The sequence below is a fragment of the Anabrus simplex genome, chromosome 12 (assembly GCF_040414725.1).
Source record: "Anabrus simplex isolate iqAnaSimp1 chromosome 12, ASM4041472v1, whole genome shotgun sequence".
Classification (NCBI taxonomy): Eukaryota; Metazoa; Arthropoda; class Insecta; order Orthoptera; family Tettigoniidae; genus Anabrus; species Anabrus simplex.
In genome coordinates this window covers 74,982,506-75,004,666 of record NC_090276.1, presented here as the reverse complement: position 1 = coordinate 75,004,666, position 22,161 = coordinate 74,982,506, and the positions used below count along the sequence as shown (strand labels likewise).

General features: G+C 40.3%; 1 protein-coding gene across 1 annotated transcript; it reads right to left on the bottom strand.

The window, feature by feature from the left end:
* Positions 1-455: 455 nt before the first annotated feature.
* On the bottom strand, positions 456-19,381 carry Rab21 (RAS oncogene family member Rab21). The gene is made up of 4 exons (XM_067156569.2): positions 19,059-19,381; positions 18,779-18,946; positions 6,518-6,636; positions 456-915 (listed from the first exon to the last, which is right to left on the bottom strand). Exons 1-4 carry the CDS (start codon positions 19,203-19,205, stop codon positions 678-680), a joined length of 672 nt encoding a protein of 223 aa, XP_067012670.2. The 5' UTR covers positions 19,206-19,381; the 3' UTR covers positions 456-677.
* Between the last annotated feature and the right edge of the window lie 2,780 nt (positions 19,382-22,161).

The following is a 22,161-nucleotide window of genomic DNA, read 5'->3' as shown; positions in this document are numbered from 1 at the left end:
AATATGCTGAGGATTTGTTGACCGTATTAAACTACCATTTATAATCTTGTCATTAGATAATTTTTATTATGTATGAAAAAAGTCTTCTTCTGGATGCTTGTGGTCACCCGCGACTGTGATTGGATGAGTCTTTTGTTTAGAATAAATAAAATGATGAGTGATAAAACATCCCACAGGAAAATGTAGCATAGTCCCCTCCATATCTGATATGGACCTCAAGGTAATTGGGCAGCTAACCCTGTACAGGTGTGCTCACTGATGGGGTAGCCAGGGAACGCTGAGTCTTCTTTGCCCACCCAAGCACTTTTGCGAGGACAGGTAGCGCCTTGCTGCATGTGCATTGCAAAAGTATCTTAAATTAAAAAATATAAAAAAATTGTTATTTCTTCAGCACATTTTTTTGTGATGTCCAGCTTACCCTAAGTACTAACAAGCTTCTCTAATGGACATCTCTGTACAGGGATAGAGTTTTGGTTTATTTAACACTTGTTAATGGGGTGGAGCAATTTACTATATAAGACTATATATATATGTATATATAAATTTAGTTGAGAGATGGTTATAAAACAACAGAATAAGCCTTGATGAAGCCAAGGAGATGGTTATCACATCTCCTGGATAGAACACACGCACACATTCGTACACAGCTCAAGCATACATCAATCAGTTCAGTCAGGTTAGGACGCCACGCCACAGCAGCTGGACTTGGTCTGGGCTGCTTCGTCCTCCTCGTCTTCCACGACGACCACGTTGCGCCGGGTGCTGCCCGCCCGGCCCAGCGAGCTAGCACGCTCGTTTTCTTGCACCTGCGCCCGCTCCATCATGCGCTGGCTCAGTTCTAGGAACAATTCTTCTATGCCACGGTTCATCTTAGCTGACGTGTGAAAATGTTTCGCACCCACCGTGTTGGCATACCTGCAGCAGAAGACACATCTGTGTAAGTTTTGTGACAATGAAGTACTACAATGACTGAAGGCCATCGGCCAATACCACCGGGTAGTTCTTGAGGCTCGTGATAAGGAAGCTGGTTAACACTTTGCCTACCCAACCAGAATTACTGTGTTTTCTGACAGGGGCATTTAAATCCCAATAGACATGGCAACATAAATGTCGCCCTTTAAAGGAAACAACACAGAAGTCAAACAAATAAAAATGTGAATGTAATTTATTTTGCATTATGCTTCTAAATGATCAGTGCATACATATTTGTACTCACCCTTATTTTGAATCTAAATATTGCCCAGTTTCCTAAACCATGTCAGTGTCATCGCCTGCCTTGCTAATGGGCACACATAGAAGTCTCCTAGGAAGTAATCATCAGTTTTGGGTAAAACAACCAAACCCATATACATCAGAATAACATATACACCCTCATACCCTCAGTGTAAGGTATGGCCAGGTATTATCAACAGTGCCAGGTTTTTTGTAAATACAGAGGGGTCCAGAAAAATTTAGACACTCTCTGATAGTTAATATCCTTGGAACAAAATGACATATCATTGCAATTCTTGCGCAAAAGCATAGTCCATTGTTTTTTCAACGGATGATGGTCATGTGAATAACGCGAAAATCTTGGTGCGCATTTTCCAGCAAATGACAGTGTGGCAATGAATGAAACACAATTATCGTCTGAGCAACGCAAGGCCATATTGAAGTGGTACTGGAAATACAAAAACATGATGGAGGTACAACGGCATTGGCATAAAGTGTACGGAACTCAGCCACCAACACATACAACAATTTTTCATATTCGCCATAAATTTGAAGTTGATGGAGTGTTAGTAAGATACCTTCTAGGGGCAAAAGTTCCACAAGGGTCGACGCCCCAAATAGAAAAAAAAAAAAAAAGTACCTTCTGATTGAACAAAATCAGTAATTGCACCTATCAGGAAGGATTGCAACAATGATCAAGGTATCTCATTGATCAGTATACCAGGCAAGTTGTTTACTGGGATTTTCAATCAAAGATGGAGAGGAAGAGACAGTTATGTTTCGTAGATGTACAGAAGGCATATAACAGAGTACGAAGGGAAAAGAGGTTCGCCGTAATGAGGGACTGTGGGATAAATGGTAGATTAATAACATCAATCAACGGCATTTATGTTGATAATTGGGCTGCAGTGAGAATTGATGGTAGAATGAGTTCTTGTTTCAAGGTACTTACAGAGGTTAGACAAGGCTGTAATCTTTCACCTTTATTCTTCATAGTTTACATGGATCATCTGCTGAAAGGTATTAGGTCACAGGGAGGGATTCAGTTAGGTGGAACTGTAGTAAGTAGTCTAGCCTATGCTCACGCCTTGGTCTTAATGGCAGGTTCTGCCGAAAGACTGAAGTCTATTACCTTGGAACTTGAAAATAGGTGCAACGAGCATGGCATGAAAATTAGCCTCTCCATGACTAAATTGATGTCAGTACTTAAAAAATCTAAGAGAACCAACTTTGCTTCATGGGAGTGAAAGCTAGGTGGACTCAGGATATCTTATTCATAAGTAACAGGCATGAAATAGTGAGAATGATTGAGGGCACAATCAGGTGGGAACGATGGCAGGAAGGTTCTAGAAATGAGAAGATAAAGGCTACGTTAGGAATGAACTCTACAGATAAACTGGCTTCAGTGGAGTAGTCATGTGATGAATGGAGGGGGACAGGTTACCTAGGAGAATAATGGAGTCTGTTATGGAGAGTAAGAGAAGTAGAGGGAGACCAAGACGACTATGGTTAGACTCAGTTTCTAATGATTTAAAGGTAAGAGGTATAGAACCAAATGAGACCACAGAACTGTAATAGTTACAATTAGAGGATTGTGGAGGCAGTTTGTAAATTCACAGAGGCTTGTAGAAGTCTATAATTAAGATGTATGTATGTCTTTATTCAAGGATGTATACATTCATTAATGACAAACAGTTTCTCAGTATCTTTTCATATGTTACTCTGACAGCAACAGAACAATTTAATTTTAAGATCATACGTTCATAACTGAACAACAGAGTCCTGCACAGCAGCCCAACCCATGAGCTGCTTCAGTAATAAACGGCAACAGGCTTTAGAAAGCTCGAACATACGAAGCCCAGGACGTCATCGCACGGGCCGGTCTGGGCGGTGAGCCAAGGACAGAGCTGTGCTAGTGCTATGGGCTGCCTGATTCAATGCGTACAGTGTACTGCGTGTCAGTGAAGTGCGTTGCATTACGGTCGAGTGGAGACGATCAGGTATCAGGTTTGCTGTGATTTTCTGTTTGAGTCCTCCCGTCTATCCTGTTATCGGAAATGAATGTGGAGTGTGGTTCCAAAAGAAAAGAATCCGTGAAGTGAAAGAAAAACTAGAAACCGGACAATACAAAACTTCAAGCCTGTAGTTGACAGTGATGGAAGAGACGTTAATTTTGTGTGCTGCACGATCTGCGGTGAACTTTATGTACACACTAAAGGGTTGACAGGCACATTGTAAATTTCCTGTCATCCGTGTGTATCTAACAACAAATTATCTCCCGTCTTCCTAAATCTGCCGAGGACGTCATTGTTGCTCAATGTGTTGCTATGTGTGCTCGAGACTTAAGGTTGTGTGTGAGAGTTGGATGTGATGGCTTTCTGGATCTCGCTCAGACCTTGGTTGACACTGGATCGATGTATGGAAAGGTATCCGTAACAGATATTATATCTCATACGACAACCGTGTCCCGACACATAGCAGAAAGTGCTAAACGTCTACGAGATTCAATTATGCCAGAGGTACTCAACCTTACAAGTAGAAGGGAATGCACAACCACCGCGGATATGTGGACATGTAGCACAAAAAGATTATTATGTAACGTGCACGATTTCTTTTTCTTTTTTTTTTTTTTGAACGGGAACTCCTCATGTCTTGTTCACGACCAGGTTTCCAGACAAGCCTAACACAGATGATAATATTAAAAGAGAATTGGCGAGACAATTTATAGTCCTGGGTGTCACCGAGACCGAACTTAAAGGCATGCCTTTTACAACTGATCAAGGTGCCAACATAATTGCCGCACTGCGTGATTATAGGAGGCTGAATTGCGCCTGTCATATGCTCAACACGGTGCTAAGAAATGCGTTCAATTTCCAGTTTAAGTCAGTTCGTTGCCTTCACATTGATACCCATATGTCTGCGACGAAAGGACTTGTTACATACGTAAAACAAATTGGCCTATTAAACGCTCTTGATAAATCATTGCAACAATCCAACGACACTTGCTGGAACACTCATTTAACGATGTTAGAATCTGTACAATGTCAGTATTCGGCTTTGTGGGAAAAACTAGCTGAAAACGTACAGGCAATTATATGGTTGCAATCGATATCAAGCTGATGAACGAAGTGATCCCACTCCTTCAGGTATGTATTTTGTTATGTTATGTAGCCTTCTACATTCTTTTGATTTGCCATCTGAAATACCGGGCAATTTAAATTTGTTCCATTTAATACCTATTTTATGTAAGCCTATTTTACAGCCCTTCAAGGAAGCATCAAAGAATTGGAATGAAGTCACAGACACATCACCTTGTCTTACCATGGAAAATGACGCTCCTACAGCATCTGACTCAGGAACCTAATACCGGGGAGGCTTCTGAAATAGACCTTTTGGGGAACCACATCAAATTTTATATGGAAGAAAAGTTCATCATTCATAAGTACCATAATGTGGCGACGTTTCTGTGGGCACCATTTCGCCATCTGAAAATGATATCTGACAATGAAAGATGTGATGTAACAGCAGAGGTAAGGCACGTGATGCACTAACGTGTGTGTTCTTCAGGATAGTAGTTTGTCCAGGAATCAGATGTATAAGTACTTTCTTTGCTTCTGACTAATTCAATATTTCTTGCATGCAAATAGCGTAAGAGTTGATACAATACGTACCAATTCCTACACCTTCTCACCTACTAGCAGCCACTGTCTGCGTAATATTTTTACCTCATACAACATCCTCTGATGCCGACTTACATAGAGACGTATTTGATTTTTATTTCTTTTTTACGTAAAATGAGACGTTCATGAATGACGACCATTCTAATCTTCCCGGGTCATCAAACTCCACAACTATGCCACAACCTGCCAAAATAATGAAGTTTGCTTCATGGGCTATCGATGTTGGTCCTACGCCAACAGATGAGAGGAGCTGGAATAGTGGAATGGAAGAAGATATAGCATCCTAATGGAAAACAAATGGACAAAACTATTCAAAACTTCACCAGGTTGCAAAGAAAGTATTATGTATACAAGCATCAAGTTCAGCTTCAGGGGGAAATTTCAGTTCAGTGGGCTTCATTCTCAACGCATGACGGTCTCTTCTACACCCAGACAATGTTGATGCCCTCCTTTTCATTCACGGTAATTTCACCACTAAAAGAAATGTTCAGGATGTTTTTGTCGTTGGCATATTGCATGTCATGTCAGTTTGTATTTTATTTTAAGTTAAACGCAAATGAGGCCCCATGATTCGTGTTATTTAGATTCATTTTCATTTAAGTTGTTGTCAATTGCAGATGAACATTAGTTTATAATAAAGTTTCTGTTTGTTTTTAATTATTATTATTATTATTATTATTATTATTATTATTATTATTATTATTATTATTATTATTATTATTATTATTACAGTGCAGGAGAAATCTCTACCATTTAATTTCAAAATGCAATTAGCCTAGTTTGAAATATGTTATTAGCGTACAGGAATTCTTAGAGTGAGTGATCCGAATAGTTATGTGACGTGAACATTTCATTGTGCACGGCGCACAGGTTATTGTGGAGAAGTACTCAAGGTTATCCTAATGAGCCTGCCCAGTGCTGTGGGCCAGTTACGCGGCCGCATCAGAAGAGAACGGCAGTGCACGGGCTGGGCTGCCGGAGTCCGTGGGTTTGAAGTGTGGCGCGGTGGGCCTCACTGCAGGACTCTGACATGTACTTTATGTAATTCATCAGATTGAGCATGGAAAAGCCCCCCCCCCCCCCCCCACACACACACACTTGCACTCTCTCTCACTCCTAAGGTGAAACGCAATACTGCTCACGACAGCAATCACCAATCAATCACCACTAAACTGCCCAGGTGGCAGATTCCCTATCTGTTGTTTTCCTAGCCTTTTCTTAAATGATTGCAAAGAAATTGGAAATTTATTGAACATCTCCCTTGGTAAGTTATTCCAACCCCCAACTCCCCTTCCTATAAACGAATATTTGCCCCAATTTGTCCTCTTGAATTCCAACTTTATCTCATGTTGTGATCTTTCCTACTTTTCAGGACACCAGTCTAACTTATTTGTCTAATGTCATTCCACGCCATCTCTTCACTGACAGCTCGGAACATACCACTTAGACCCGTAGTTCAAATGGCCACACACCGGGTGCGAGAAACATTACAAAATCAGTTGGATATAAACCGAACGGCCTTCTGCATTATAACTACAATCTTTCCATAAAGCTGGAAGCCATAGGAGAAGTGTAGGTTTGATGACGAACTTACCAACACATGAATAAGATTATAATTGACTTACTCTTCTGCTTCCTCAACCGCGACTGTCCTCTGCTTCTCCAGGTCCACTTTATTGCCAGCAATAGTCAAGCAGATATCACTGCCTAGCATCTTCTTCAGTTCCTTCACCCAATTCTTCACCTACAACAAGGGTGAAGCAGTCGTCACAACATGCGGAGGATAAAAACGAGTGGAGATACTTAGAAAAGTGAGAGGAGTAGGAAGGTGTATGTGCAAAATCCTCCAAGAGCCTCAGTCTACTTGTGTGCATATCAGGCACTCTGTTAAATGGCATGGTCTTCCTACGAACTTGAAGTGGGAGCCATTTTCTTTTCAGTTTTGACATGGTTGACAGAAGATCATGCTGCACTGTTCTTTTGCTGTTAGCAGCTCAACTCACCTGCCCGCACAATGCTATCGACTGTTACTGAAGCACTCCTTGGTGTAACACGTCAGGGTCTCTCAAAGGAAGGGTGGACACTTGATCTAATTAATTATAATTACATACTATAACTTACATTCTAAGTTTCAATATAAAGTGGTGTGACTGTGCTGCACAGCTTCCAGCCATCGACTGTTGTCACTCTGATCTGATTATTGTTTTAAGAGGAAGTACAACGAGGCAACCATCCTCTATTAACACTATCAGAGAGAAAAAATGGAAGGGGACCGACACTTTGAAAAGTGAAGGTATCAGCCAAAGAAAGACAAGGGCTATGAAGAGAATGAAAATTAAAGACTCCATAGGCCTGGAGTGCTCTAATAACGTCGGGGTTGGAAAAGAGCAAGAGTTGACCAAGGGAGGTTGGATAGGATAGATGAAAGTGAGGAGCCTGCACAAGTAAGTGGAAGCAATGCCAGGACTTAGCTAATGGCCCCTTGTAGTCGCCCACAGCAGGGTCCTTTCAGCCATCCACCTTCCGCTCTCATCTCATGCATCTCCTGGATATAGTCTACACATGTCCACGCCAACTTAGCCTCAATTCCTCTAGCCTATCTCTCTGTGGATGGGCGCAGGAGAATAACACCCACAGTATCCCTTGACTGTTGTAAGAGGTGAATCAACTCAAGAACATTTGACTGCTGTGGGAGCGACATAGTTCAGCATCAACTACAACAGTTTTGATGTGTCATTTAGTTTCAAGTTTGGATGTATTGTTTGGACTTCATCAACGTTTTAAATTCAGATTGTAAATTGTGGTATACCAAAGTGTTTATTATTGGTTATATGTGTGCATATGTCTTCCAACTGTAGTGAGGCTGAAGATGACCCAATATATATGGGGTCGAAACTAGTCCCAGTTTTATAAGACAATATACAAGCTTATGGTTTTGAATAGGTGGACCCTTCTCTACCCTTTGATAGTGATGTTAGGTCATATAATAATTATTATTGTACGCTGACACATGTCAAACTTGTAACCTCGATAGTTTTCAGAACAATAACAAAGATTGTAATGGAAATTGTCACTAACTGACTCATGATACGAAGTCCTCGTTAGAGATGTAGTTCATTCCAAGTCCTCCAACTCAAGGAGGAAGATGTTGACGAGTGAACTATGGAGGGTAGCCATGATCTACCGAGTATATAGCCGTCACCTTCATTAAAAATTCAAGTATTAAGCAATTTCAATCGCCTCACGAATGATACTAGGTGTTAATTAATTCTCTTTACAAATGACAGATGTTACATCAAAATTGATTTGATGGTCATCATGTATGACATGCTCCGCCACAGCAGACTTCTCTGGCTGGCAAAGAATTAACTGCCTGCGATGTTCCTTAACCCTCAACGCCACCTTCGTACATGTTTGGCCAACAAAAACTGATCCACAAGAACAAGGATATCATATATATTCTATCACAGCTTAAACAAATCCGATCTTTAAACAGATTGCAAGCAACTGCCTATGATGATATTAGGCTTCAAGTTGGTCTTGATATTGTACCTTCTGAGAATATTGCCAATCCTATTCAAGACAAGTAAAGACTGTCCTGATTGCAGGTTTGAAACATGCCAGTGTACAATAATAATTATTACACAACCTAACATACCAAAAACAATAAAATATATATGCCCCAATGGATGGAAAAGGGCCTAAAGTTGTATTTTTCAGTTTTGAGGTTTTTGTGTTTAAAAAATTCACGTAAGATACTGCGCATTTAAAAAAAGAGTTTGTGCAATCCTTCAGAAAATATTACGTATCGACTGTTGTGACTAAGAAAACTGTATTTTGAGAAAAAAATCGATTAAAATCAATTACAGCAGACTTCTCTGACTGGCAAGGATTTAACAATTGTACAAGGTTTTCATTATGTCAAGTGGCGAAGATTTCAGCTGATGCATAACTTAGTTTGTTACGAAGACCCATAGCTAGCACAAGAAATCAAAACACAGAAATGCAATTTTTACACCCCAGACACTTTTGTTGAGCTCTAGGCCCCGATCCATGAACGAACTTTGCAACTTTTCACTTTGCTCTTTTCAGATTTGAAAACTTAGAAATCTTTTCAGTTTTCAAGCCTATTATGTTCCTCCATTGGTACAGAAATGCAAAGTGTAAAGAAATGAAGTGAAAAGTTCTCAGATATCTTGCAAAGAGTAGATTCACTTTTTAGCTGTTAATTAACAAGTATCTACACTAGTTTCTTGGCGTAGAATTTGATTTAGTAATATAAATTGTTACGACAAGAACTTTTATTATCATCAAGTGAGGATAGTGACGATGAATCCAACAAGAGAATGTACAAAGACAGGATTAATTTTCATAACCTCACTCTGACAGAATTTTGTGAGTGTTTTTGTGTTACCCCAATACAAGCTAACTAAATTCTTTAAATGATTGGTCATTTATTGACATCTGCAGCAAAAAGAAGTTAACCCCTTACAGAAAAGGAACAAAATCTTATATTCTTACACTGGTGAAGAAATGGTGTCCAGCTGCACGGTGTAGCAGCAATACATGGGACATCAAAATCAACTATTCGCAGAACTGTTACGAAAGTCGTATATGCTATGTAATATTTCCTAACATAATACGTTGGCCTTTCAATCCACATAATATAGTGAAGGAATTTCTAATGAACGGTGGCTTTCCTTCTGTGTTGTGTGTGTTGACGTTATTCTGGTTCATTTTTAATGCTCCTACTGAGCACGGATAGACATGGGCATCAATATTATTTTTAAAGTTGCCAAAAAGGATGTCCTATTCCTCCTCGACAACTTCTAGCACAGCCAGCTTCTTGTAATCATCCTTCTTTCCCGTTATCAAAAATCAAATCTTGAAAACTACTGGTACAACATTTATATCGTCTTTACCGTAAAAAAATAAAATATTAAAATCAGGGAGTATTATAAAGTTTGTTCATGGCATAAACTTGATCGATTCACACTTACACAAAATCTTTTCACTTTGCAACAACTGAAAAGTGCAAAGTTGAAAAGTTGCAAAGTTTGTTTGTTGTTTGTCAAATTTCCATTGCTGACTTTGGGTCACAAGTAATGCCATTCAGTGGTCGTGAAAGTCTATGTTTTAATATTATATAGTTTTGTCATTCCTATTCTACTTCTCATTGGTCTGGATCTTGCTTCCCTCCCTTCCCCTCATTACCAAAGTTTCTGAAACATGTCATACATCTGGTATATCACTCCTCTGCTTCTTTGGGGGACATCGTTACTCCACACTAAGCTTCTAACATTTTAAGGAATGTTTCTGCTCGACACTCCGACTGCAAAATCGCAGTGATTCTGAAAAAGTGGAAAGTAGACATTGCATGAGAGCAAGAAACATGTTGTGACATTAGAAATGCCTATAAACCAATCTACCATGGAACATCCAACAGGAATGGTGTTGCCGGCATCGTTTGTGCAAACCTCCGAGATTGAGTTGCTGAGGTCCAGTGCCATTCAGACCGCATTTTGTGTTTTCTCTGCATATGCACCACAATCTGGCTGTGATGACCTAGAAAAGGAACAGTTTTGGCAGGAGTTACAAGATCGTGTTTCAACATGTCCTCAAGATGTGTTCCTACCTCTCTGTGGTGATCTTAATGGGCATGTTGGTCACACCACGGACAGTTATAACTGACATATTGTCGATGGCTACAGTATCCGAAATAATGATGGAACTCAAATATTGCATTTGCCAAGGCAAATTACTTGGTTATTAGTAATACGTTTCTCAAAAATCGCATCAACTACCTCATCGCCTACACCAGTGTTGACTAAAGCAACCAAATTTATTTTATCTTTATTCGACGCCGTAATCTCCGACAAGCAACTTATGTCAAGCTCATTCCATCTGACTGTGTAGCCACTCAACATAAGCTGCTCATAGCAGACTTAAGAATCTCTAAACACTGTAGAGGTGGACGGATAAATGCCCCAAGAAGATCAAGTGGTGGAAGCTTGAAGACCAGAAGGAGATCCTAGCAGGCAGTATAAATTTTCCTCCAGTCGACCTGAATGTGACTCGTAACACGTGGACCGCATTTTGAAAATCTGCCACAGCAACCTTGGATGTAGCAAAACCTACTGACAAACAAACATGTTCATGGATAGTCCAAGTCCAGAAAAACGTGCATGAAAAGAAGGCATTTAGAAACTGGATTACACAAAAGATTCCAAAGAACAAGTAAGATATGTCATAGCCAAATATGACGCTAAGAAAGCTGTCACCAAAGCTAGGCTCAGTCATTATAATGGTCTGTATACAACACTGGACTCAAAGTAAGGAGAGGAAAGTGTCTCCCGGCTGACCAACACTAGAACAGAGTCACCAAAGGATACAGAGCACTATGTGTGCAACAACATTTTGAAGAGATTTCCAACACTGAGTTCCCACACTGTCCTACTCCAGAAGGTAATCCAACAGCAGGTCCTATCTTACACATCACGTAAGGAGAAGTCACCAGTGCCGTCAGGAGTATGAAGAACCAAAAACCGCCAGGACCAGATGACCTTCCAGCAGATTCTGGAAGTTGTACGATCAACTGGCTGACCAACATTTTCAATGCCGTAGTTGACTCTGGCTCTGTTCCCAGTGACTGGGTTACAAGAATTACTATTCCTATCTTTAAGCAAAAAGTTGATACAGCAGAATGTCCAAATTATTATCCAATACGCCTCCTGTCGCACACAATGTAGATTTTTGAAGCAATCCTTGATTGATGACTGCACGACATTGTCCGCATTAGTAGCAACCAGTGCGGCTTCTTCAAGGAACATCCGATGCAATCTCCGCTGCAGAGTTCTCATTGAAAAGCACCAAGAGAAACAACAGCCACTGCATACTGCCTTCCTTGATCCTGAAGTGGCTTTCGACCATGTTCCACTGCGTGTGATCTAGTATACACTTTGTGACCATGGTGTACCAGAAATGCTTATCAATTGGATCAAGATGCTATGTACAGACACCACAAATTGTGTACACTGTGTTGTCGGCACCTGGGAGAGCTTCCCACCAAAAGTCTGTGTACACCAAGGCTCCACACTCTCCCCACTGATCTCTGTCCTTGTCATGAACACAATCACATGGGACCTGCAAAGGAATGTCCCTTGGAGACTCGTCGCATTTGCCGATACCACCAGAAGAGGATTGCCGCTTCAAGTTGAAGATTGGAACAGCCATCTCTCACAATATGGTCTTAGACTTAACAAACACAAGACTGAATACCTGGAAACCATCCCAAGCAATAGCTCTATCCAAGTTGATGGAGAGAGCCTAACAAATTCTGTAAGCTTCAGGTATCTAGGATCTCGCCTACAGACTGGTGATGGGAAAGGTGATGAAGTGCGAAGTAGGATAAAGGCAGCATGGATGAGATGGAGGGAGGTCATAGGCATGCTCTGCGAGAGAAGGATGCCACTAAAGTCCACAATATATACTGCATAGTAGTACGTCCTGATGAATCTCGACCAGCTGACAAAGCTATGGAGCGCCAATTTCATAACATGGAAATGCATACGATACGTTGGTCGATGGACATCACACTCCTGTATCATATCTAAAACAACACCGTTCACCAGCATCGAACCCGTCACTGAGAAGGCGTGAAGGCCGCACCTGGAACAGTTGGCAATTTCACGCACTCCTTTGAAATTAATGGGCAACATCCACAGCACTGCTTACATGTCACAGAAAACGCTGATATGAAGACTTTCAACTTAAAACCACACAATGCTCAAGATCATGCAAAATGGAAAGCCAAGATTAAAACAATGGACCCTGAACCAGTGGGGAACAGTACGAAGAAGAAAAGAGCTCTGAGAATTGGAGTGGGTGAAGAATTATCTGATCCCGTACCATTTACAAAAACCGGACGAGTTGGCCGTGCGGTTAGGGTCGGGCAGCTGTGGGCTTGCGTGAATAATGGTGTATGAGAGTTGAAATTATGTATATTACTTAGACTTTGGTAAGGATTCTTTTATTATAATATTGATTAGTACCATAGTGGTACTGGCTGCTATAACTAAGAGTGCTCAGATTCCCTTTTCTTCATGACTACCAGCGGCTATGGCTGCTCCAACACCCGTATCAGCTTTAGTACATTCGTCAACATTGGTTACAGCGGGGGTTTATCTATTGATTCGGTTTAATAGAGCATTTGCTGATACTGCTTATAGCTGGTCTTACTATATTTATAGTGGGTTTAGGAGACAATTTTGAATTTGATTTAAAAAAGACTGTTGCTTTATCAACTCTAAGTCATGTCCAAGTAATAAAGAAATGTAATTAAAACAGTCAGGGAGTTTAGAGAAACCACTTCGTCCGGGATAATTTTTTTTGTTGTGAATTAGGATTTTGAGACATCATCATTTATTAATTTGTTAAATTCAGTGGAAACGTATTTTGAGAATTACCTTAAAATCAAGTGACTAACTTGAAAATTTATTCTGAAAATCTTAGTTTTATTTGCTAGGAAATTTGAACTTATTAACATAACGATTAAGTGGACATGCCCGATGACAAGGGACTTTGCTGCCACAAGTGTTGTGAGTGTTTGTTGTTGTTAATTTGATTTTGATCTCTTGAGCATCAGATGTGCTAGGGATTTATTAATGTGGAAATCTTGGTCATCAACTACTGCATCTTAATTGTGTTCAGCCTTCGGCGGGAGATAGTGGGTTCAAACCCCACTGTCAGCAGCCCTGAAGGTCTTCCGTGGTTTCCCATTTTCACACCAGGTAAATCCTGGGGCTCTACCTTAATTAAGGCCACAGCCGATTCCTCCCCACTCCTAGGCCTTTCGTATCCCATCGTTTCCAAAAGACCTACCTGTGTCGGACGACATAAAACAAGCTGTAAAAACACTGTTTACAAAAGGGGTTCCACAGGGAAGTATTATTGAACCTTTCTGTTTTCTTATGTATATAAATGATATGAGATAAGAGCTATAATGACAGATAAAGCTTTTTGCAGGCAACGATATAATGAATAGAGCAGTAAATACGTTACAGGATTGTGAGCGACTACAATCAAATTACGACACTGTTGTGAGATGAACAGCGGTAAACAGGATGAAAATTCCTCACAGTTTTAATTACTGTGTTGATCGGATGCTAATATAAGGAATGGTCTTCACTTGGGGTAACCATGTTAACGAGGTTGTACACAAAGGTTGCAGATCTCTTGACATGCTTATGAGGACATTTAAGGGTTTTAGTAAGGATGTAAAAGAGAGAGTGGTAAAATCAATGGAAAGACCCCATTTAAAGTTTGGTTCATATGTATGGGACTCACACCAGGATTACTTGATATGAGAGGAAGCAGCACAATTTGTTCTGAGTGTTTTCTGACAAAAGAGCAGTGTTATGAAAATGTTGCAACTTCAGGCTGGGAAGACTTGGGGGCAAGGAGACGAGATGTGAGCGAGTACAATTTGAGGGTCCACCTAATCAATACACAATATACAATTTTGTGAATTGGACAGATGGACCCTCAAATTGTACTTGCTCATACACAGTAATTTTCAATACGGATCATAACAATGAAATTTATTACTTGTACTACACGCAATGTTCCGAGCTGTCACTGGAGAGATTGTGTGGAATGACATTAGTAGACAAATATACCTGACGGAGAAGTGCACCACCTGCAAAATTACTGAATCAGTGATGGACTTGAAACACCTACTGGTTCTTCAGTGGACAGGACTCAACCCAACCCATCAAAATCAAGGCAATTTACCAGCCCTATACTGGAGAGTCAGAAAAAATGAAACAAGACTCTGTAATTTATTAATGTTATTTGTATATTACTGTTCTTCTGGAGTTACTTCCCAATAAAGCCGTAGGGTACACAACATTAGTAGCAAGTAAGTTTGAGTGGAGCTTTTAAAAGTAGGAAAGATCACAATTTGAAGATAAAGCTGGAAAACAAGAGAACACAATCGACCGAACACTCTTCTACGAAGAGGAATTAGGGATTGCAGCAATTTCTAAGGGGAAATGTGAAAAAATTTCCAAGTTTTTTGAAATAATTTAAGAAAAGCCTAGGCTAAAGGAAGCGACCATGGCCTTAATTAAGGTATAGCCGCATCATTTGCCTGGTGTGAAAACGGGAAACCACAGAAAACCATCTTCAGGGCTGCAAAAAGTGGGGTTTAAACCCACTATCTCCCGAATGCAAGCCGAGAGCTACGTCACCAAACTGCAAAGCCACTTCTTCAGTTTGTCTGGTACCACCCACATTCATGCCAAGAAAAATAGTTGCCATAAGAACTGAGGCCGCAACCCTTGAATTTGAAGATGAAAGTGAAGATGAAGAGATTGTCCTGGTCTATTATACCCTCTTCTCATGTTGTTGTGTTTATATTATTATGAGTTCCTTTTCATGTACCTATCTTTTTATAAATTATTTGATTTCACATTTGTGCATTCCTCTCCAATACTTAAAAGGCATTAAATGTTCTGAGAAGAAATTTAATGAGGCAGGGGAGAGCTGCCTTTTTCAATCAGTGGTAGAGATCGGGCCAGGTAGGAAGACGGCCGATGAGCAGAAACGTGAGAGTGAGAATGCTAATCCTCAAGCCCCTTCATGCTTGGTGTTGTGGCAAAGTACAATCAAACCAAAATATTTGTTATGATGGACATCTAATACTCCACAGATTTTCTTGACAGAAAACATTTTTAGGTATTGAAACTCCCTTCTGGCTGTAAATAAGAGACACAGGTAGACGTCCAACTAGCTACTTTTACAGTTTTCAGACACACTGATGTGCCGGAATTCAGTCCCACAGGAGTTCTTTCGTGTGCCAGTAAATCCACCGACATGAGGCTGACATATTTGAGCACCTTCAAATACTACCGGATTGAACCAGGATCGAATGTGCCAAGTTGGGGTCAGAAGGCCAGCGCCTCAACACTCTCAGCCACTCAGTGAGGCAACACAATGAAAAATTAGAAAGCAGCGCGCACACCTAGACTTATGGACTCTTCTGTCATTGTAGCAGAAGCTCTGGTTGGAGGGACTATGCTATGCTGTATTGTTCTGAGTCTGCACGCGCAGCCAGATGTCTTCCTAGCTGGCCCGATCTGAAAAGCGTCGACCTCCAGATCCCAAGATAGTGGATTCAAACCAACCAGAGGTAGTCCAATAATTTAAGAGTGGAAAAAGGTCCATCTGACACTTCATCTTTTACAATGTCGGCAAGTAAAAGTTTTCAGGCAACACGTTTGACGTTTACACGAAAAAACTCATTACCAACTCAGCCACAGACGCCCAAGACAGATTCGGTTTACTATGCCATCTATTGGGCCAAAAGTAAAACGGAACATTAAAAACAACTAGCAGACCTCCAGATGGCGTCAAATTAAAAAACGTCTCTACAAGGTAGCAGAGGCGAAACTATTTTTTTAGGGCGGAGTATATGTTCACCCCTTCAATGTCATGTCAATAAATTGCAATGTGATGCGGAATCTGACCAAAAAAGTGTAACATTTCTCCTCTAAAATGATACGTAACCTAAATGGTGGTAGTGGTGACTTTTTTTTTCTATTTGCTTTACGTTGTACAGACACAAATGGGTGTTATCGCGACAATGGGATAAGAATAGGGTAGGAGTGAGAAGGAAGCGGCCATGGCCTTAATTAAGGTACAGCCCCGGCCTTTGCCTACTGTGAAAATGGGAAACCACGGAAAACCATCTGCCGACAATGCAGGCCAGCATGCTAACCATTTAGCCATGGAGCTGGACTTAAGAGGAAGTACAATTGGGCAACTATCCTCTATTAACACTAATCCGAGAGAAAAAATGGAAGGGATCTAACACTTCGAAAAATGAATGTCTTGACCGAAGGAAGACAAGGGTAAAGAGTTGAATGATAAACACTCAAGATCACACCTGTAGTTCTCAACATTTTCTTCCAATCTGAAGAATGTACCAGGTCAAAGACAAGGGTCAAGAAGGGTGTGAAAATGAAAGACTACCTAGGTCTCCATACGTAATACCGTTGGGGTCGGAAAATATCAAGAGATGATCAAGTACGGCTGAACAGGATAGATGAAAGTGAGAGGCCTGCCACAAGTATGTGGAAGCAATGTCAGGACTCGGCTAAAAATCCTGTGGTCGCCAACCCACACTTCAAAATTAAGAGCATCTGGGACGAAACGATACGTAACCATTGATTACAATCTGAAATTGCAGGTAGAGCTCACCAGGAGGTCATAGATCTTGCGCACGGGTTTAGTTTCGGTCCGCGGATGCAGTACCACCGAGCAGCATCTGTTCAGACCGTAACTTCACTGCGCATGTTGGTGCTGTAACATTCCGGCCAATTAGTGTTCAGATAGTGAGAATTCAATCATCAAATTATCTGGCTCAATGGCTAACCAGTTAGCATCCTGGACTTAGGTCCAATGGGGTTCGATGTCTGGCCCGATCAAGAATTAATTTGTTATTTCCTCTGGTTCGGAGACTGTGTGGTTGTTTTGTCTTCAACATTAGATTTCATCCTAGGTAGAGGCAGATTCTCAAAGGAGTGCAGATCGCCCATCAGCATAAACAACCGGCCTCTCCAGAAGCCACACATTATTATTATTATTTTATTTTTTATTTTTTCAATTTGCTTTACGTCGCTCCAACACAAATAGGTCTTATGGCGACGATGGGATAGGAAAGACCTAGTATTGGGAAGGACGCGACCGTGGCCTTAATTAAGGAATAGCCCCAGCATTTGCCTGGTGTAAAAATGGGAAACCACAGAAAACCATCTTCAGGGCTGCCAACAGTGGGGTACAAACCCACTATCTCCCGGATGCAAGCTCACAAATGCGCACCCCTCTCCGCACGGCCAACTCGCCCGGCCACATTATTATTATTCATCAGATTTAACTAGGCCTATATACACTTTAATTTTTAATGTGTGAAGATCATTCAAAACTTCAATGCTCATCAGAAGAATTTTCAGAAAATGTGTGTGGACATCCTTTCAAAAAAGCTGTTTTTAGAGAAATTTATAGAAGTAAAAGGAGAAAGAACGATGGAAGGCCAGCATAACATGACACTAGAATTCGTAAAATTTTATGAAGTATACCTCAGCCTGCACGTACAGCTGTATAACACTCGTTTGTTGCAAGTCACACTTGGTTCGTAGGAACCGCCACCAAGCGAAGAAATGTGTGCACAGCTTGAGAGGCGAAGGTGTCCTTCCTATAAGGGGTTACAATTTGTTTAGATGCGAGTGTGTATTGATTTATCAACACTACTTTAGGAGTTTTTATTGTGACGTAGTTGGTAATGACATCCGAGTTGAATTCTGGAAGTTACTCAATACAGTACCATATAACTTTCAGCCAATGGCAGTGGCTGCTGATGCCAGCAATACAGAAAATGTTACATGATTCACAATATGATATTAGGTTACAAAAAAAAGTGTATTTCTGAGGAAGAGCTGGTAGTCTCTGGTCATGGCAACGGACACATTACACTCTTAGAATAATATGAGGCAGGATGTATATGATTTGACTTTTCAAATTATGTGATTCATGCTCCAGAGCTTTTCGGTTTTGACCTGAACTATTTGTTCTATTAAACCAGAAAACACACACATTTTAAAGAAATCAGCTTAAAAAACCTAAACTGACAACACGTTACTTCATAATTTACAATAATTACAAACATTTTGTCATATTTAACTTCACGTCTTAAAAAACTGGCCAACTAAAGATATGAAGAAATTTTCCACCATCCTAATCAGAGGCGTCCAAACTAAAAGAAAAGAAAAAAATAGGGATAGGAATATTCAGAGAACTGATAAAGGGTTATAGCCCATCAAACTCACCTTCTGAAAGGAATCTTCATCAGTAATGTCATAGAGCAGAACAGCGCCATTTGACATTCTGTAGTAAATTGGTCCTAAAGCATGAAATCGTTCTTGTCCAGCTGTGTCCCAAATTGAAAGGTTAACTCTCTTGCCGCCAATGTTCAATTTCTTATTCAAAAAAGATGCCTACAATGAAAAGAACACAGTTGGCAATTACTTATTAGACACCACCAGATAGTTACATAACCTTGTATTTGATATTTTGCTTCACTACGAAACAATAGAGATAAATACGAACATGAAGTGTGGTAACATGCTTGTCGTTGAACTTGTCTTCAACGTATCGTAGAACTACCGAAGTTTTTCCTACACAACCTTCACCAAGAAGAACGACTTTGAAGTTGTAACTTCCCGAACTAGACACGGTCCCTGTTGTACTGGCCATTTTTATATCTTACTATATGTTCGAACAATATTACTAGGGATCTTCTAAAATTAAGCAGTCTTTTTCCTTTTTACCCACAATATCCTTCTTTCTTTCATTTTGACATACGGGAACTTCCCATTTTTGATCAGCTGTTCATAGATTCATTGCCAGAGGAATAAACCGTCAACTCTGACCCTAAGACTTTGAATGTCAAAATCTAGCCGCATTGCGAGTCATCTAGTGAGAGGGCCTGAATACTAGATCTTATTTTTCCATATAAGTGAACGGTAGCTAGAAAGAACTACACATGTTATATAAAAAGACCAATAGATGGCAGTATGCTTGATTCGTGAAGCTATGCGGTACTTCTACAGCTTTATGCATTCCATAATCACTGCAACATAAGTCAACTGACGTCTTTTATTACCATATTATCATATTAATTGCCGAATTCTAATTAAAATGAAAAACATATTATTATTCAAAATATTTATAAATTAGTTTATTAGTCAAAGTAATTTGAGTTGTGATTAGAATAATGGAAACACCATCAAAATTTAGATTCTCTTTTTATAATAGGAAGCCATCGACACCACTGGTAGCGCCACTGACTGAATCTTTTCTATTTCATGGAACTCAAAGCAACAAACCAATCGTCGTCACAATATTATGCTTCTCGGGAAACAGATTACCCTTCCTAAATTGCTCGACTTCCTAACAAGGAATACAACAAGGCCAAGCTTGCCTTCTGCTCCTCAGCTCGAGAATCAATATCAATCAGAATCAATACCGGTACCGGTACTGATCTGCATTCAGGACAGTCACCCAGGTGGCAGATTACCTATTTGTTGTTTTCCTAGCCTTTTCTTAAATGATTTCAAAGAAATTGGATATTTTTTAACATCTCCCTTGGTAAATTATTCCAATCCCTAATTCCCCTTCCTATAAACGAATATTTGCCCCAATTTGTCCTCTTGAATTCCAACCTTGCCTACACATTCTGATCTTTCCTCCTTTAAAGACACCACTCAAACTTATTCATCTACTAATGCCATTCCATACATCTCTTCGTTGACAGCTCGGAACATACCACTTAGCTGAGCAGCTCGTCCTTTTTTTCCCCAGTCTCCCAGCCGAAACTAACATTTTCGCAACGCTTCTCTTTTGTCGGAAATCAGCCAGAAGAACATTAATCTAGGGACACTTTACACTGAAATCTGACACGACGGTTTAGTTCCGTTTATAAACTACGTTCAGACAGGTTCAGAAAGTGCCGTACGAGGTCTTACCGAATAGCTCAATATTAAGCTATTGGATTTTACCTCCAAACGTCTCACCACCCTTCCTTGCGGATCATAGAACGCTTCGTCCTTCGTCCCTTCATCTCATCCATCTTTCACCTGGTGGTTCTAGCCTGAAGACCCTTCCTTCTGGGTCAATATTTTGGTCAGTACCAGTGCACTAGCTAACCATTGCGGCATTCTCACTTTACAAATAAAGTCAATAACCGTCACTACGGAATGAGATTTATAACATGCAATTGCGGTATTCTATCAAAATGGATCGTAAAAGACGGGCATTTTGTAGCTATCATATTAGTACTGCACGAAACGCAGTTTTAAACGTAAACGATGGGTTAAAGATTGGCTTAGGAAAAGAGAAGAGTATTCTCATATGAAGTGTTGAGGGTAACACAATATACCGAAGCAGAAAGATTATCAGAACTATCTCCGAATGCGTGAGGGTATTTTTGCGAAATTACTACGAATGGTAGAGCCTTTTGTAATAAGGCAAAAAAAAACAAACATGCGGTGCTGTTTATCGGTGGCAGAGAGATTAGCGGTGACAGTAAAGTATCTTGCAACTGGTATAAATTTTGAAGATTGGTAGAGCCTTTTGTAATAAGGCAAAATACAAACATGCGGTGCTATTTATCGATGGCAGAGAGATTAGCGGTGACAGTGAGGTATCTTACAACTGGTATAAATTTTGAAGATTTAAAGTTTTCCGCTATAATGTCACCAGTTTCCATCAGTACAGCAGTTGTGGAAACATGTAATGTATTGTGTTAAGTACGTTTATTCTGGCAGCGTTTCATATAGCTCGATAAACTTTTGCAGTAGGCCTACTTGACGGTTCCACAAGCACCTCTACTTGGTAAGAAACGCATTTGTCGTCCACCGCTGCTCCGTTGATACTGACAGAAATAATGACAAGCGCACTCACACGGTCAGTATAACTGTCAGTATCCCCACCACTCTACAGTACTGACGCTCGCAGATCAGGAAATCCGGATCTGTTTCAGTACTGGCCTTCATTCCATCATTCCAGTCCACACGCGATCAGTATTACTGTTAATATTTTTCGGCACTGACAGTTTTATTGATCGTGTAGGGTCTGCTTTTAAGAAACTTCTAACATCTTCCGTGGGTTCGACTTGACCGGATATTTCTTGTTTTTGTTTTTTCTCCCACGACTCGGGAACACACCTGATCTGTGCCCTCCCCCCTACCTTCAGCCAAATGGATTAAACCTCACTGGCTCGTAAACACATTAATACTTATTCTCTTCACGACATCCACAGAATTCTAAGTTTGTGGTAATTCTAGAGGTATTAAATCAGCACCAGGTGATTAAATTATAGAAAAGTTAGCCAAGAATGGCGACATTACCTATATAAATTGTCAGGTGTCATAGCGAAGCACAATTAGCCTTCCAAAATTGACCACCTTCAGGATTTTATTTATTTATTTAGCGTACGGCTATATACAATACATACGTAGATGATTTTGTTAAAAAGCTATATCTGAATGTCTCGGTTGTGTATGTACCTAACTACAATAAATTGTCTCCGGAAACGGATGAGCAAAAAACGATGATGTCGCCACTGTACTTTCTTTTTGAACCCTTGGTGATAATAAGCTGAATGGTCTGGTTAGAGGCAACATAATCGCAGTTAGGTTTAGAAATTATT